The 12,961-nt window shown below is 44.2% G+C and overlaps 1 protein-coding gene across 2 annotated transcripts; it reads right to left on the minus strand.

Moving 5' to 3' along the window:
* Positions 1-900: 900 nt before the first annotated feature.
* On the minus strand, positions 901-9,543 carry LOC114428702 (solute carrier family 22 member 13). Of its 2 annotated transcripts, XM_028397343.1 has the most exons (11): positions 9,160-9,543; positions 8,130-8,233; positions 7,902-8,056; positions 7,642-7,810; positions 7,202-7,325; positions 5,775-5,869; positions 4,383-4,594; positions 4,189-4,297; positions 2,459-2,671; positions 1,695-1,797; positions 901-1,542 (listed from the first exon to the last, which is right to left on the minus strand). In XM_028397343.1, the coding sequence occupies exons 1-10, from the start codon at positions 9,505-9,507 to the stop codon at positions 1,701-1,703; spliced, it is 1,626 nt and encodes a 541-aa protein (XP_028253144.1). In that variant the 5' UTR covers positions 9,508-9,543; the 3' UTR covers positions 901-1,542; positions 1,695-1,700. The 2 variants fall into 2 exon arrangements, with proteins under 2 accessions (XP_028253144.1, XP_028253143.1); XM_028397342.1 differs by having other exon boundaries at positions 901-1,797.
* Between the last annotated feature and the right edge of the window lie 3,418 nt (positions 9,544-12,961).

Here is a 12,961-nt window from a genome sequence, read left to right on the forward strand (position 1 = left end):
TAAAAGCCGCACAAGGGGACCGGCTCCTTTGATTGGCAGGAGACACAGCCAATCAGAGGAGAGAAAAGAGTAGAGTGGGTGGGGATGAGGGGGCTACCATGTTTGAGAGGATTTTAAACACACATTGAAGCAAAAAAAACAAGATTATAACATCTTTAGCAGCTATTTCAAATGTAACAAAGCACATTTTTTAATTTAAAGCATCCCAATATGTCTGTAGAAATATTGTATGTGATATTATACGTCCCTGAAAAGGTCGATTTTTGTAGTTTCTGAGAGATAATAGATGATTTGCTTTATTAAAATGAGCTTTATTTTGCTCCTAATTAAATGATAAACACTTGTATGAGCTTCAGTTTTTGCCGTTGTATTTACCCTACATTACAGCGCCATCTGCTGTGCACACATAGAATAGCCGTGTGATTCTCATACAGAGAATGAAGTATAAAGAATTGTAGTTTGAACATGTAGGTAAATCAGGACGGATCACGGTGGAACCGCAGTGACACAGGAAGTCATAACCTGTGCTGCCGTGCTAATTGAAGCGCCAGTTGCTGTCTGATGTCTGCAGGCTGGTCGGTCAGCGACGACAGCCACGCTGCCCCTCTGCCAGCTTCCCACAGCTCACAGCCTACAGCTGTTCCTCTTTGGCAGGATGGAGTAACATCCTGACCATGACTCACATGCCAACATGTAAACAGCCCTGACATCATTTTAAAACCCAGCGATGCAATGCATGCATGTTTTATAAGAACAAACTGAGAATTCTGACAAAAATAAAGCATAAAAACAAACATTTATTGTACAAAAACACACAGTATAAACAGCTTGAGTCACAGACTTTGCTTTCTATAAAATCACAACATGTAAACATCAAAACAAACAGATGCATAGAGGAGTCATGTAAATCCTTAAAATGGTTTTACAACAAGCATTTCAAGTATTTGTTGGTGAGCTGTCAGTAAAGCTGTGATACTGACTGTAAACCAGTGAGTGTCAGCGTCGCATTAAGCAGCTGCTGCAGAGCGCTGTGTGCTGTAAACATGAGTGCAGCAGGCACACTTCCACTTCCATCCTGTGACAACATGGACCCTTCACTAACTCCGGGTCGTTTATTTATTGTCTAAATATATTCTGTGTGAGGCTCAAGTCTTCTTAACACCCATACATAATGTTACAAAGCTGAATGTTTATATTAAACAGAGCCGAGTGCCAGATAATGAGGTAAATGTTATTTCTGTGAGACTGCTCAGGTTCCAACACTTGTTTGAACCTTTTGTGCCGAGCTGATGTATCAGCGTGTCACACATTTCTTTAGTCGGTCACATGTATGTACATATTTACATAGAAAAATGTCTATTTGAGCAGACGTACAGACGAAATAACAATGTGAAACACGTGTGTGTGTGTGTTTCTTGAGGAGCAGTGCAGGAACTGTGTCTGTGTAATGTATAGCTGCATTAGTGTGCAATGATAGATCTGCAGAACCTACACATAGGAATACACCATCATACTGTGGGTGTGTGGAGTCTTAATATAACACTGTAAGAGACAAGTGGAGTAGAAACAAATAAATTCTGATTAGAAACAAAAAAAAAAAAAGAGTACAAATATTTTTTGCAAAAGAGTCTGGACAACAGACCCGTTATTAAAAGTCTGAAAACTTCCACTGGAGGCGTATACAGAATACTGACTGTATCTCATGAGGTGTGGCTGCTCACGCCGGTGCCACGGTTGGTGCTTGTCTCTATCAGAACGGTGTCCAACATGGCTGGCTTCACACTGACGTCCTCTTCACTGACGAACAGAAGAAGAAAAAAAAAATGGATGGTACCAGTGAATACAGGCTCAGTAAACAGATAAAAGCATAGAGGTGGTGTTTTCCTCTCAGAAGTGCAGCAGCAGTAAACAAAAGGGCTCCCTCTTGTGGTTCAAAGATGAACACGGAATGTAAATCTATAGTAGAATATTGAATAAATAAACTTTTGTTTGTTTCCAAAATATAATAATAATAATAATAATAATAATAATAATAATAATAATAATAATAATAATAATAATAATAATAATAATAATAATAATAATAAATATTTGTATTTGGACCAATGTATAAATACAATTTTACTTGGTGGCTATTCAATAATTTAAAACACTAAATTTAAAACAATTTTAAATAGCAATAATTTTTAGTGGTCTAACTATAAAAAAAACATTTTACTTTCTGCCTTAAAAGTATGAATTAAATTTTATTTGGTTATAAATAACATTGTACATGGCAAATGTATTTGATAACCTAATTATATATAAAAAGGAATTTAAATAAAAATGTTATTTCATGTTATTTCATATGGTAAAAAAAAAGATTTTTTAAATAATTGATTTGAGAGAGAATTTTTCGAGCACAGAAATGAGACCCCGTCCCTGTGTAGAGTGTTCCATAAAAAAAGCTGAGTGGAACCTGCAGCTGGCTCGCTCGACGTCCTCAATGGTGTCAGGAAGAGGCTTGTTGGCAGTCTCAGGGAGCAGCAAGGTGAGAGCGGAGCCCAGCAGGGGGCAGAGGCCACACAGGACCATGGGAGCCTGAGGACTAAGGCCTCTCAGCAGGTACATCAGGGGAGCCAGGACGCCACCGGTCCGGGCACACATGGAGCCGATACCGATCCCATTTTGTCTGCAAGTCAGAGGCAGCAGTTACAGCCGGTGTTAACATGTAATCTACATCTCCTGCTATACCCCCAGGTAAAAACACGTATTGTTTTATTAACTGTAAATATTTAACCTATGTAATTCTATTTGTACAATAAAGTTACAGCTTGACAGAGCACAGTGAGTGTGGATGGTGTCCAGCTTAGGGCTGACATGCATGCTCCAGCATCTGGTTTCTATCTGTTACCCTGGAAAACAACAAACAATGTGCATCATAAAATTCCAAAAATGTTTTTCTGCATAATACTTCCCACTTTCTCACCCTGCAACTGGATACAGTGACACCTATTATATAATCCAAGTCTAATAAAATTCCACAAGGACCATGCCTGCATGACGCTCCCTGATCTCTGAAAGAATCCATCCATCCATCCATCCACCCACTCACCCACCCACCCACCCATCCATCCATATACCCTCCCACCCATCCATCCATCCATCCATCCATCCATCCATCCATCCACCCACTTACCCACCCTCCCACCCATCCATCCACCCATCCACCCATCCATCCATCCACCCACCCACCCATCCATCCACCCATCCATCCATCCATCCATCCACCCACCCACCCATCCATCCACCCATCCATCCATCCATCCTCCCATCCATCCATCCATCCATCCATCCATCCATCCATCCATATACCCACCCACCCACCCATCCATCCATCCATCCATCCATCCATCCATCCACCCACTTACCCACCCTCCCACCCATCCATCCACCCATCCATCTACCCACCCATCCATCCATCCATCCATCCATCCATATACCCACCCACCCATCCATCCATCCATCCATCCATCCATCCACCCACTTACCCACCCTCCCACCCATCCATCCACCCATCCACCCACCCTCCCACCCATCCATCCACCCATCCACCCATCCATCCATCCATCCATCCATCCATCCACCCATCCATCCATCCATCCATCCATCCATCCACCCACCCACCCACCCACTCACCCACCCAAGGAGCTCAAGGAAATGATTCTCCCAGTTTAGTTGGGGACGGGCTCGCCTGTCCTGACCCCATCACCCTTCATCAGACTTGCTTACAGCCTGGACCAGGAACCAGTACAATGGTGGCTGGGTGTCCACATACTTTTGTCTGTATAGTGTAGTTCCACGCCATTAAAACAACAATGTGTACCTACCTGCTGCCCACCTGGTGCATACAGAATGTTCTCTTGGGCCCCAAATAGTGGAGCAACTAAACAAATCTCTTTTTGGTAGACTTAGGCTACATAAACATGGAAAATCCCTCCAGAACCAGCGTGCCAAAAGTCTCCAGTTTCAAAACAAATGGCTGTTCTGGTTTTTATGTTTTAGTTACTACTTAATCACAGCCGGCTTTCTCTCCAAATGACCTCAACCTGGGGTCATAAAATTAAAAAAGAAAACACAGAACCCAGCTCAGGGTCAATCAGGGACATCTGGCGTGACAGGGTTTGTTTCTAAAGTTATCAGACTCACCTGATAACAGTGGGGAACACCTCAGCTGAGTAGACGTAAATAATAGACAGAGACGCCGTGATCCCAAACTTCCCGATCATGGCCAGGACTGTTTTGACCATAGACAAGTCTGAAAAAAAAAGAAACATGTGAGAGAACAGCTTTAAAATATGACCTGGAAAAAACAAAAACAGCTCTCAGCTGTGTGTCCATACCGCTGGGGATGAAGATGGTCAGCAGGCAGGCGGTGCCGCCCACCGCCAGGAAGGCCAGCTGGGAGAACTTGCGGGAGCGGTTGAGGGTGAAGAGGGTGATGGTGCGTGCTGGCATCTCGACCAAACCGAAGATAAACTGGGTCAGGTAGATGTTCATTCCAAAGTCGGAAATGTTGAGGGACAGGCCGTAATAGACGAGGACGTTGACGAACCTGAGGGAACAGCAGAAAAATGGAGGACGTGAACACAGTTATTATAGTGTCCACCATCAAAACAAGCCAATGCCTATGCAGGAGGGGGCAGTAGACTGCATGCATTACAGCTTTGATTTAACAGGATCTCTTGATGGCAGACAGCTAAAACCTAATGCATGCTAACTGTAGCATGCTTTTAATGTGTAACCAGCAGCTACTGATGTTAGCATGGATGTCATTAACCTCAAAGCTCACGTCTGGCTCGGTCACTTCAGAGGAGCAGCACGGCTGTAAAACCATCTTAGTTAGTTAGTGCGACTCTTCCACCGACTCACCTCCTCTACATTTTAGTGCCTAATATAAGTTATACAGCCGTCTGTTGAGGAGTCTTTAACTATATTACAGCATCAAAGCCTGAAGCTCTGAAGGCCTGACACACAGGCTGAGAGGCTGCCAGGCACTACTGCTTATTAACTACTTCTCTGCAGAGAATGGACTGTGGAGACGATTACAGAGGGACAAACAGCAGCAGCAGCAGCAGGAGGAGGTCGAAGGATTAGCTACACATGAACGACACCACACCACCACACCGTCTGCAACCTCCCCCCTTCCTACACCACCACATTCACTGCAGTGTCTGTCTAATGACCCCAGGTAGGAAAGCCTTCTGCACACCAGGTGAGTGCCGTGTCAGTCATTTCAGTGTCGTAAACTCTGTCTGTCTCCACCAGAGTGTGGACTAACATCAGGGTCTGGAGCAGCATGATAATGATAGAGGCTATCTAGTGCCAAACTGAGCGAAATAACAAGAGAATTTATGATTCTATAATTTCCAATTGCATCTCAGATGCCAAGATATTAGAGCAACAATGAATAAAATATCATTATTAACAGCTGAAGGCTCGGCCTAACTACTCAGTTTTTAGTGACACTGAGGGAAATCAGTGTTTTTATTAAGGACTACAGTATATTTTATGGAGAGCTAATAGAACCCCCTCCAACAAACAAAACACTTTCTGAAAGGTTTGGGCATTATTACCAGTCAATAACACTGACTTCTATGTCAAGAGATGTCACACTTAATTACCTAAATACCACATATCTCTACAGCATGTCCACACAGGCCCCGGACTTCAGGGTTTGGACGCATTTCAACAGGTGTGTGAATATGCAGTATGACCTGCAGGGCAACACTCACCACAGATAAAAGACAATCAGAGACTGCTTCCTCATTCTCGGAGTTCGAACAAGGTCGAGGAACGAGTGTTTTCTCCTCATCACAGTTTTGTCGACCTGGTCAAACATGAATCAGGAAATAAGGGTTAGAGAGTGAAAGGAACTCAGAGCTGTTAAAAGGAGTTTGCATGTTTACATGATAGCCAGCTATCACGCAACATTTATGCAAAGCATGAATGGCTGCCGCCGCCGCTGCGTACTAGGGTTTTGTGAGTGAACCTGAGTGAGCGTTATGACTGGCAGAGTATGATATACAGAATCAAAATTATCAGGACTGAGAAGGTCGGATTGGTCCGTCCCTGATGATCATGATTGTTTCTTTTCTGATAGAAATCTAGCTGCAGACGGGAGGCTGGCTGCACTAACATCCATATGATCTCAGGGTATATGCAGGAATCCTGAGGTTCATTAAGACTTTTTAAAAAAACCTTTCAAAAATATTTTAAGACCCCATCGCCTCCTTTAAGCTGTTGTCAGACCCTGCATCCATTGGAATGGACAAACCAATAAAAATCCTGTATTTGAATGATGTCAGTAATGCTGGTTACTGAGTGGTTCCGGATTATCCAATCACAATCATGTCATGACTTTGAGCACGCTCTGAGAGAGTGACAGATCCAAGCAAAATGAAATTTAACGTAGATTAACATAGATTAACGTAGATTAACGTAGAAATGAAACTTAACGTAGTTGATTCCCTTCAGGCAGTTTTCGAATTAGTAGTAATTTGTAATTAAGTAAATAAGTAATCAATAGGTCTCTAAATCCAGACAGCTATTGGAAGCGCACGGTAGCCTTTGACTCGTTTATAGGATTTCACGTGCGGTGAAGCCGTGTGTGGCGTGTGAGCCGAGAAATTCAAGAGGCAACGTAGCGCTAAAAACATCGTGAATTAAGTAGGCCCGCCTCTCATGGTCGGCAACAAAATAGACACTGCACTGTGGTTATTAGACGGAGACAGCGAAAAAACACGCACTGGCGTGTTTTACTATATTTATTTCAGGAACCCGACTCTACAAAAAAATCCAGTCTGTATCCTGTGAGCCAAAAACCGACAATATCTCAGAGCTCCCCTAAACGTCTCAAAGTAGGCGTTTCTTTTCAGGGGAACCAAATTTTGGACATGTGCCTAGTATGGGCATTGGGGTCTCGCCCATACTACTGCTCAATTTTACAGCATTTATTCCCATGCTACGCTTATTGTTTCCTTGCAAAGTGTGCAAGAAAACGCCAAAGCATTCGCCGTCCGGTGACTACTTTTTTGTCAGTGTCAGCTGCCAATAAGAGAAACATCTCAGCAACTGTAAGCAAAACAAAAACCCACTAGAAGAGTGGGCCTTTGTTCCAGATTTATGAGTGTCAACTTGACTTGTGTGTGAAGAAACATACCTGACACACCTCCAGGTCTTTACTAAGAGGCTTGCCGTTCAGATGCGCTGCCTTCTGGATCAGTTCCCATGCTTCTTTCTTCCTGTCATTGGCCATCAACCAGCGAGCCGACTTTGGCAGAACCCTATAATAAGTGCAGGGACTCTTTCACAAACAATGCGCTCCTTTTATTATTGACAACAACAGAGGAGACCGCAATGGAGTGCAGTCATATCATAAGTAAGATCTATAGCAAGCCGAAAAAGTAGGTCAGCGCTTTTTCCTTCACTGCACAAACACATGAGAGGAATCTGGCATCAATCATGCATGATACTCAGCATTTGTCACACATATTGTTTCCAATCAAAAGGGACAAATCCCCTCTGAGCAGCACTCTGTCTGCTTTGGATTTGTTCTTTTTAATACTCTTCTTCTCTTTCTGGTTTTGTCTTTCCACTCACCAGATGTAGAAGATGAAGAGGAAGCCGGGTGCAGATATAGCCAGCTGCAGTTTACGCCAGTCTCTTATGAGGTACGCCACGCCGGCCAGAAGAATGTAGCCGAAGCCGAAGAAGTAGTCGGTGATTATGCCCGCCAACATCCGCTCTTTAGATCCCGTCCACTCTGTGCCTGTGTGCACGTGAATACACAGCAGAAACAGTAACATACGTATGTGTCTGAAGCATCAGATGCTATGCTTCCTCTGCTGTTTACTCATTACCTAAGACGAAGGCGTTCATGATAACACCAGAGATGGATGTTCCAACGACAAAGCGCAGGGCGGTGTACACGTAGAAATTTGGTGCAAAAGCAGCGGCTACCCCAAAAACAGTCTGGACAGCCAGGTTAATGAGGATGATGATCCTACGACCGTACCTGGAAGAAGATCATATGTAATCATATTTAATGCAAACAGCAACATTACTGATGCTCCGTTATGTTTACTTACTTATCAGCTAAGCTTCCATACACAACAGCTCCAACAAGGAGGCCAAACATGTAGATAGAAGAGCCCATATTGTTCAAGCTGGCGTCGTCACAAACCAGGTCCCACTGTGAGGAAAGAGGACAAACAAAACCCCGAACATTCAAGCATGTCGTTTATTACCCGTACCAACAAGTGACCAAAACCAGTCAAGGTGTGTTCCCACCCTTCCTGCTAATACAAAAAATAGGAACCAATGACATCATCCCGGAGGGGGGGGGGCATCCAGGTGTCGATATGTAACCCATGGTGTATGTCTGCAGTACTGCATCAGGTCCATGGGTTTTACCTTTGTCTGGATTTAGTACCTCAACAATGACGGACTGGATTCTTAGGAAAAGTCCTGTTTATGCTTCAGTGAGCTTTCGAGCGAGTATTGTGCGTCTGTTTCACTTTTGGAAACCGGTTTCATTTTAATGACATCATCATCATCATAGTCTATCTGATCAAGGAACACACTTTGACAGATCCTGACCCTGAACTTACTGTTGTAGGTACCAACAAATCACCACTTCCCTGACCTTAACTATACACCACGTGTTCACATGTGTCACAGCGGGGATGTTCCGGAGCCCCAGACTTTTCCCAGTAAGGCGGGGTTAAGTTAGAGTGATGTAAATCAGCTGCAGATCTCCTTCTTCCTGTCTGGTTAAAGCGGCCACAGCAGATGACCTTCCACATGTGACACTGCCTCGGCCAGTCCCTTCATTCCAGTAATGTAACTTCTCACGCAGCAGCACACCCCAAACGTTCATGTGTTACAAAACCTGGCAGGATATTTGGGGAGGCGTGGAAGGTGCCTGCACTGCAGGAGTTCATCTCTCAGCCCTCACCTTATTTAACACTGTCTCAGATGTCACCAGAGCCCACTGTAATAAAACTAAGCTGCTCTATGCTCCACACGGGGTCCTCATGCTGAACACTCCAGGAGAAATGAGAAAATAATAAATTACAATCCTGACTGTGGGTAAGAGATTGCTGCTATTTTACTCACCTCAGTTACTATGGTGCTTTGGAATGTCTCTCTGCTGTATTCCCAGCCCTCGTGGCAGCTCACAGTTGGGCCACCTTCAAGAGCCAGAGCACTGCTGTGGTTCAAGGGGGATGTGCAGGACAGCTCGGGCCGGCCATCAAGGGCAGCCAGAAGACTGAGGTTCGAAGAGGCCGAAGCGTCCTGTCTGGCATGTGTAGAGCGGCAGAAATGTGGAGGAACAGCCCCAGTAAAGACCGAGACCAGCATGTGGAATGCCAGAAAGATCTGAGGTAGACAGATCCATACATACAAGATCTTCTGGAACTTCCCAAAGCCTCCGATAACTGAGAGGATGCCATCAAAATTCATCTCTGGCTGTTTTTAGACGTAGACTGAAATTGATCAGCTCTAATTCAGAAAGTCCCAAAAAAAAAGTCCTAAAATAAAGCTGCCATAAATGCACAAGCAGATCAGTCAAATGTCTGTAATAACAGGCAGCAATTAATGTCTGAGCGAGGCTGATGATTAACAGGTGTCCACATTCAGACGCAGTCACAGCGATGTCGTGCTCCGCTCTGAGAGCAACCTGTGGCAGTGAACTGTGCTGCTGCTCTGTGAGAGTGATATAAGCTCAGAGTGACAACTGAAGCAGGGGGGGGAGGTGTTTGTGCTTGCTGTGGGAGGAGTCGCTCTGTGGTGATGGCAAAGCTGCTCTGCTTTTGTGTCTCCACCCCTGTTTGAAAACTTTCATAAGATTAAATTCGGTAACCCGTTTTGACTTCATACCAAGAATTTGTGGCTCACAGTTGACACAAACAGGTTTGTGGAATTTTTACGGGCCGCAGTTGGAAAGGGAGGGAATAATTACTCAGAAACAGCTTTATATATTTATTCTGTTGTTGATGTGCTGGACAGACATGACTTGGCTGTCGTTTTTCTAGTACTGCAGTGGTCAAACTTGTCTTGTTTTTCTCAGCAGGACTAACAGCATGTGCACATTCCACCTGGTATTCTTCTGTCACTGGATTCCATGTGGGGGGGGGACTGAGGGTCTAAGCTGCTAACACAAAAGCAGATAATTACCGGGAGGGGAACGGGAGAAAGGGAGGGACCATTCTACACCACTCTGTCTCCACCACACTCAGATGTATATCATGGTGATGTTTGACATTCATAAAGGCGTTGATAATTGCATAATTTGTTGCCTAAGGGCCCACCACCCTAAACATGAATGTTTTTGTCCGCTGTCGTAGCTGCCAGGTCAGTCTGACTAGTCCTCAGATTAAGATTAAGGTTAAGAAAACCTTTATTTGTGCCACAATGGGGAAATTGCAAAATTAGTAACTACCAATATAACAACACAGTGAAGTTATGATAACATTAACAGGTATTTATTGCACACTTAAGTGGAGGTAGAAGTGGTTTGTAAAGCTGTACATAGTGAGTCAAGAACCTAAATAAATAAATATTGTACAAAGGGGTGTGGGAATATTGCACCTTCTGAATCGCTCCTTCACACACCGAGGGTGGAGCAGTCACCCACTGAAACTACCCTGCAGTGCCGACAGGGCGTCCTGCAGGTGGTGGGACTCACTGTCCAGCATGGATATCAGTTTTGCATGGACCCTCCTGTCACCCACCTCCCGCACGGAGTCCAGAGAACAGCCCAGGACAGAGTTGGACTTCCTGGTGACTTTGTCAAGCTTCTCAGAAGGTAGAGTTTGCTCTGGACCTTCTTGTACAGTGCGTCGATGTTATGAGTCCCGTCTAGTTGAGGTGAACACCCAGGTATTTATAAGAGTCCAGCTGCTCAATGTCCCTGGATTCCCTGGATGTTCGCCAGTGAGGGGAGGGCAGAACGTCGTCTGCGAAGGTCCACCACCACCACCTCCTTGGTTTTCCTGGCATTGATGAGATCAACAACCACAGTGTCATCAGAGAACTTCTCCAGCTCACAGCTGTCAGTGTTGTGCCTGAAGTCTGCCATGTATTGGCTACAGGGGAAGGGGGCCAGGACAGTCGCCCGAGGGGCATCCGTACTACTGGTGAGCAGGTCAGATACACAGTTCCGGGCTTTCACAAGCTGGTCGGTTTGTGAGGTAGTCCCGGCCCATCGACACACACCTGGCACACCTGTGATTGAAAGTGAGCAATGAGGCAGCATTAAGCTGCATCTACAGGAGTTTAAAACTAATGCAACTTGACTCATAGCATTGTTACCTGAAGTGAGCACTAAATGGAACTGATGGTGCCTCTCGGTGGAGTGGCAAAACATCTTCAGAAAATTATGCTATAAGTTGCTAGATTTAAACTCTTATATGTAACATGACCAATAAAAGTCTTCAAAGATACGCCAGCTTCATTTTAAGTTTGTGAATAAGCAGAATAAAGAGCTGCTCAGTCAGGAGAAGACACCAAAGATGCTTTTCTTCTGAGTGAGAGAGAGGAAAACCCATGTTTCCCCCATGAATCCCCCACTATGGTGTTTTCTCAGACGCCTCTGAAGCCGAAGATGAGTCAGTCACAACACTGTATTCCACTGCCAATCCTTTTAATGCTATGAAAACTATGACTAATCTGAACAAGCCGATGGGTCCATATTGGTGCAGCTGTCCTGGTACACCTAACAGACAAGGGGGCAAGACCTTTCAGCACAATGTACAAGCTGGATGCTTGTCAGGGCTGACTCAATCTGAAAAAGCTCCCCTCTGGTGTAGCTGCTAACAAAGATTCTGTTGATCTGTATTCCATCTGTGGGCAACAGCAGGTTCCAGGAAATTCCTAGCATGTCTACAGAACTCTGGTCATACTGGAATACTGGATCTTAAATCTAAATCCATGAAAAACGGGTTAAGTTGTAGAAAAGGTCCGCAGACTGCTACTTTCCTTTCATGTTCCAGTTGGTGGACAGATGCAAATTAGATTGTTTGTGGTAGCTAAAATGGGGGTACTTAAATAAGAGTCATCATTTTAACATAAGATAAATAGTTTTTGCTTGAGTCAGAGCACAAGCGTTATTCTTTGGGTCATGAGGATTGGAAGCTTAGAATCCCGTGCACCTTTTGTTGCAGGTTTTTAATGGATGACTCAAAGAACGCATGTAAAAGATATCTTGGGAGAAAACAGGTCTAAAGACACCTGAAACTTACCTGATTATGTTCCTATGTGATTCTGTACAGAACAGTACTAAGGCTATAACTTTTCATTTCTTTCCTCTCTGAAAGGTAATATGTTCACCATTTAAAGACAGGATTATTATGTGACAGGAAATGTGATGAAAACACTTCTTTTTCCTTTGTCTATTTTTCCTGTGCTGGTGATGGATGGTGGATAAGCATCTTGGTCCTGTGCTACAATTTCAGGGTTGGTGAACAGGTCATCATCTTCATGCAAAGAATCATCAGGGTGGGGGTGTATCCTAATGTGTTTACAGAGGGCCTATAACCACCATGAAAGAATCCTACAAGTCCTAGAAATCTGCGGTCGCCCATAGAAGTAAAGTATTAATAAAGATGTACATCTGTCACATCAAAAAGATCCCAAACCTGTATGATGGTGTCCCTAAGACCCAGATGCCAGAATGAGATGGCATGTGGTCTTTCTGCTGGGAGAGCTTCGTTCAGCTTGTGCATTGTTTTGGTTCTTCTTGATTAGACAGTGAATCCTGTGACCCTTCAGAATTTACCCACAGAGAAAAGTCAAGGACCAGTAAATTCACACTGATCCATCCTCTGGGGACTGTGAATGTTGGAACCTAAACTTAGGGTCATCCATGAACGTCAACCCAAGTTGAAGATAGGATCTAGCCTCTGCAGACCATGAA

This window comes from Parambassis ranga, chromosome 24 (assembly GCF_900634625.1).
Source record: "Parambassis ranga chromosome 24, fParRan2.1, whole genome shotgun sequence".
Taxonomy (NCBI): Eukaryota; Metazoa; Chordata; class Actinopteri; family Ambassidae; genus Parambassis; species Parambassis ranga.

Bases quoted from the DNA above. Each gene is read 5' to 3' on its own strand.
- LOC114428702 (XM_028397343.1), bottom strand. From the start codon at position 9,507: ATGAATTTTGATGGCATCCTCTCAGTTATCGGAGGCTTTGGGAAGTTC. The intron at 7,811-7,901 runs GTAATGAGTAAA...ACGTGCACACAG, and splicing joins CATGAACGCCTTCGTCTTAG to GCACAGAGTGGACGGGATCT. The intron at 4,298-4,382 runs GTATGGACACAC...TTTTTTTTTCAG, and splicing joins GACCATCTTCATCCCCAGCG to ACTTGTCTATGGTCAAAACA.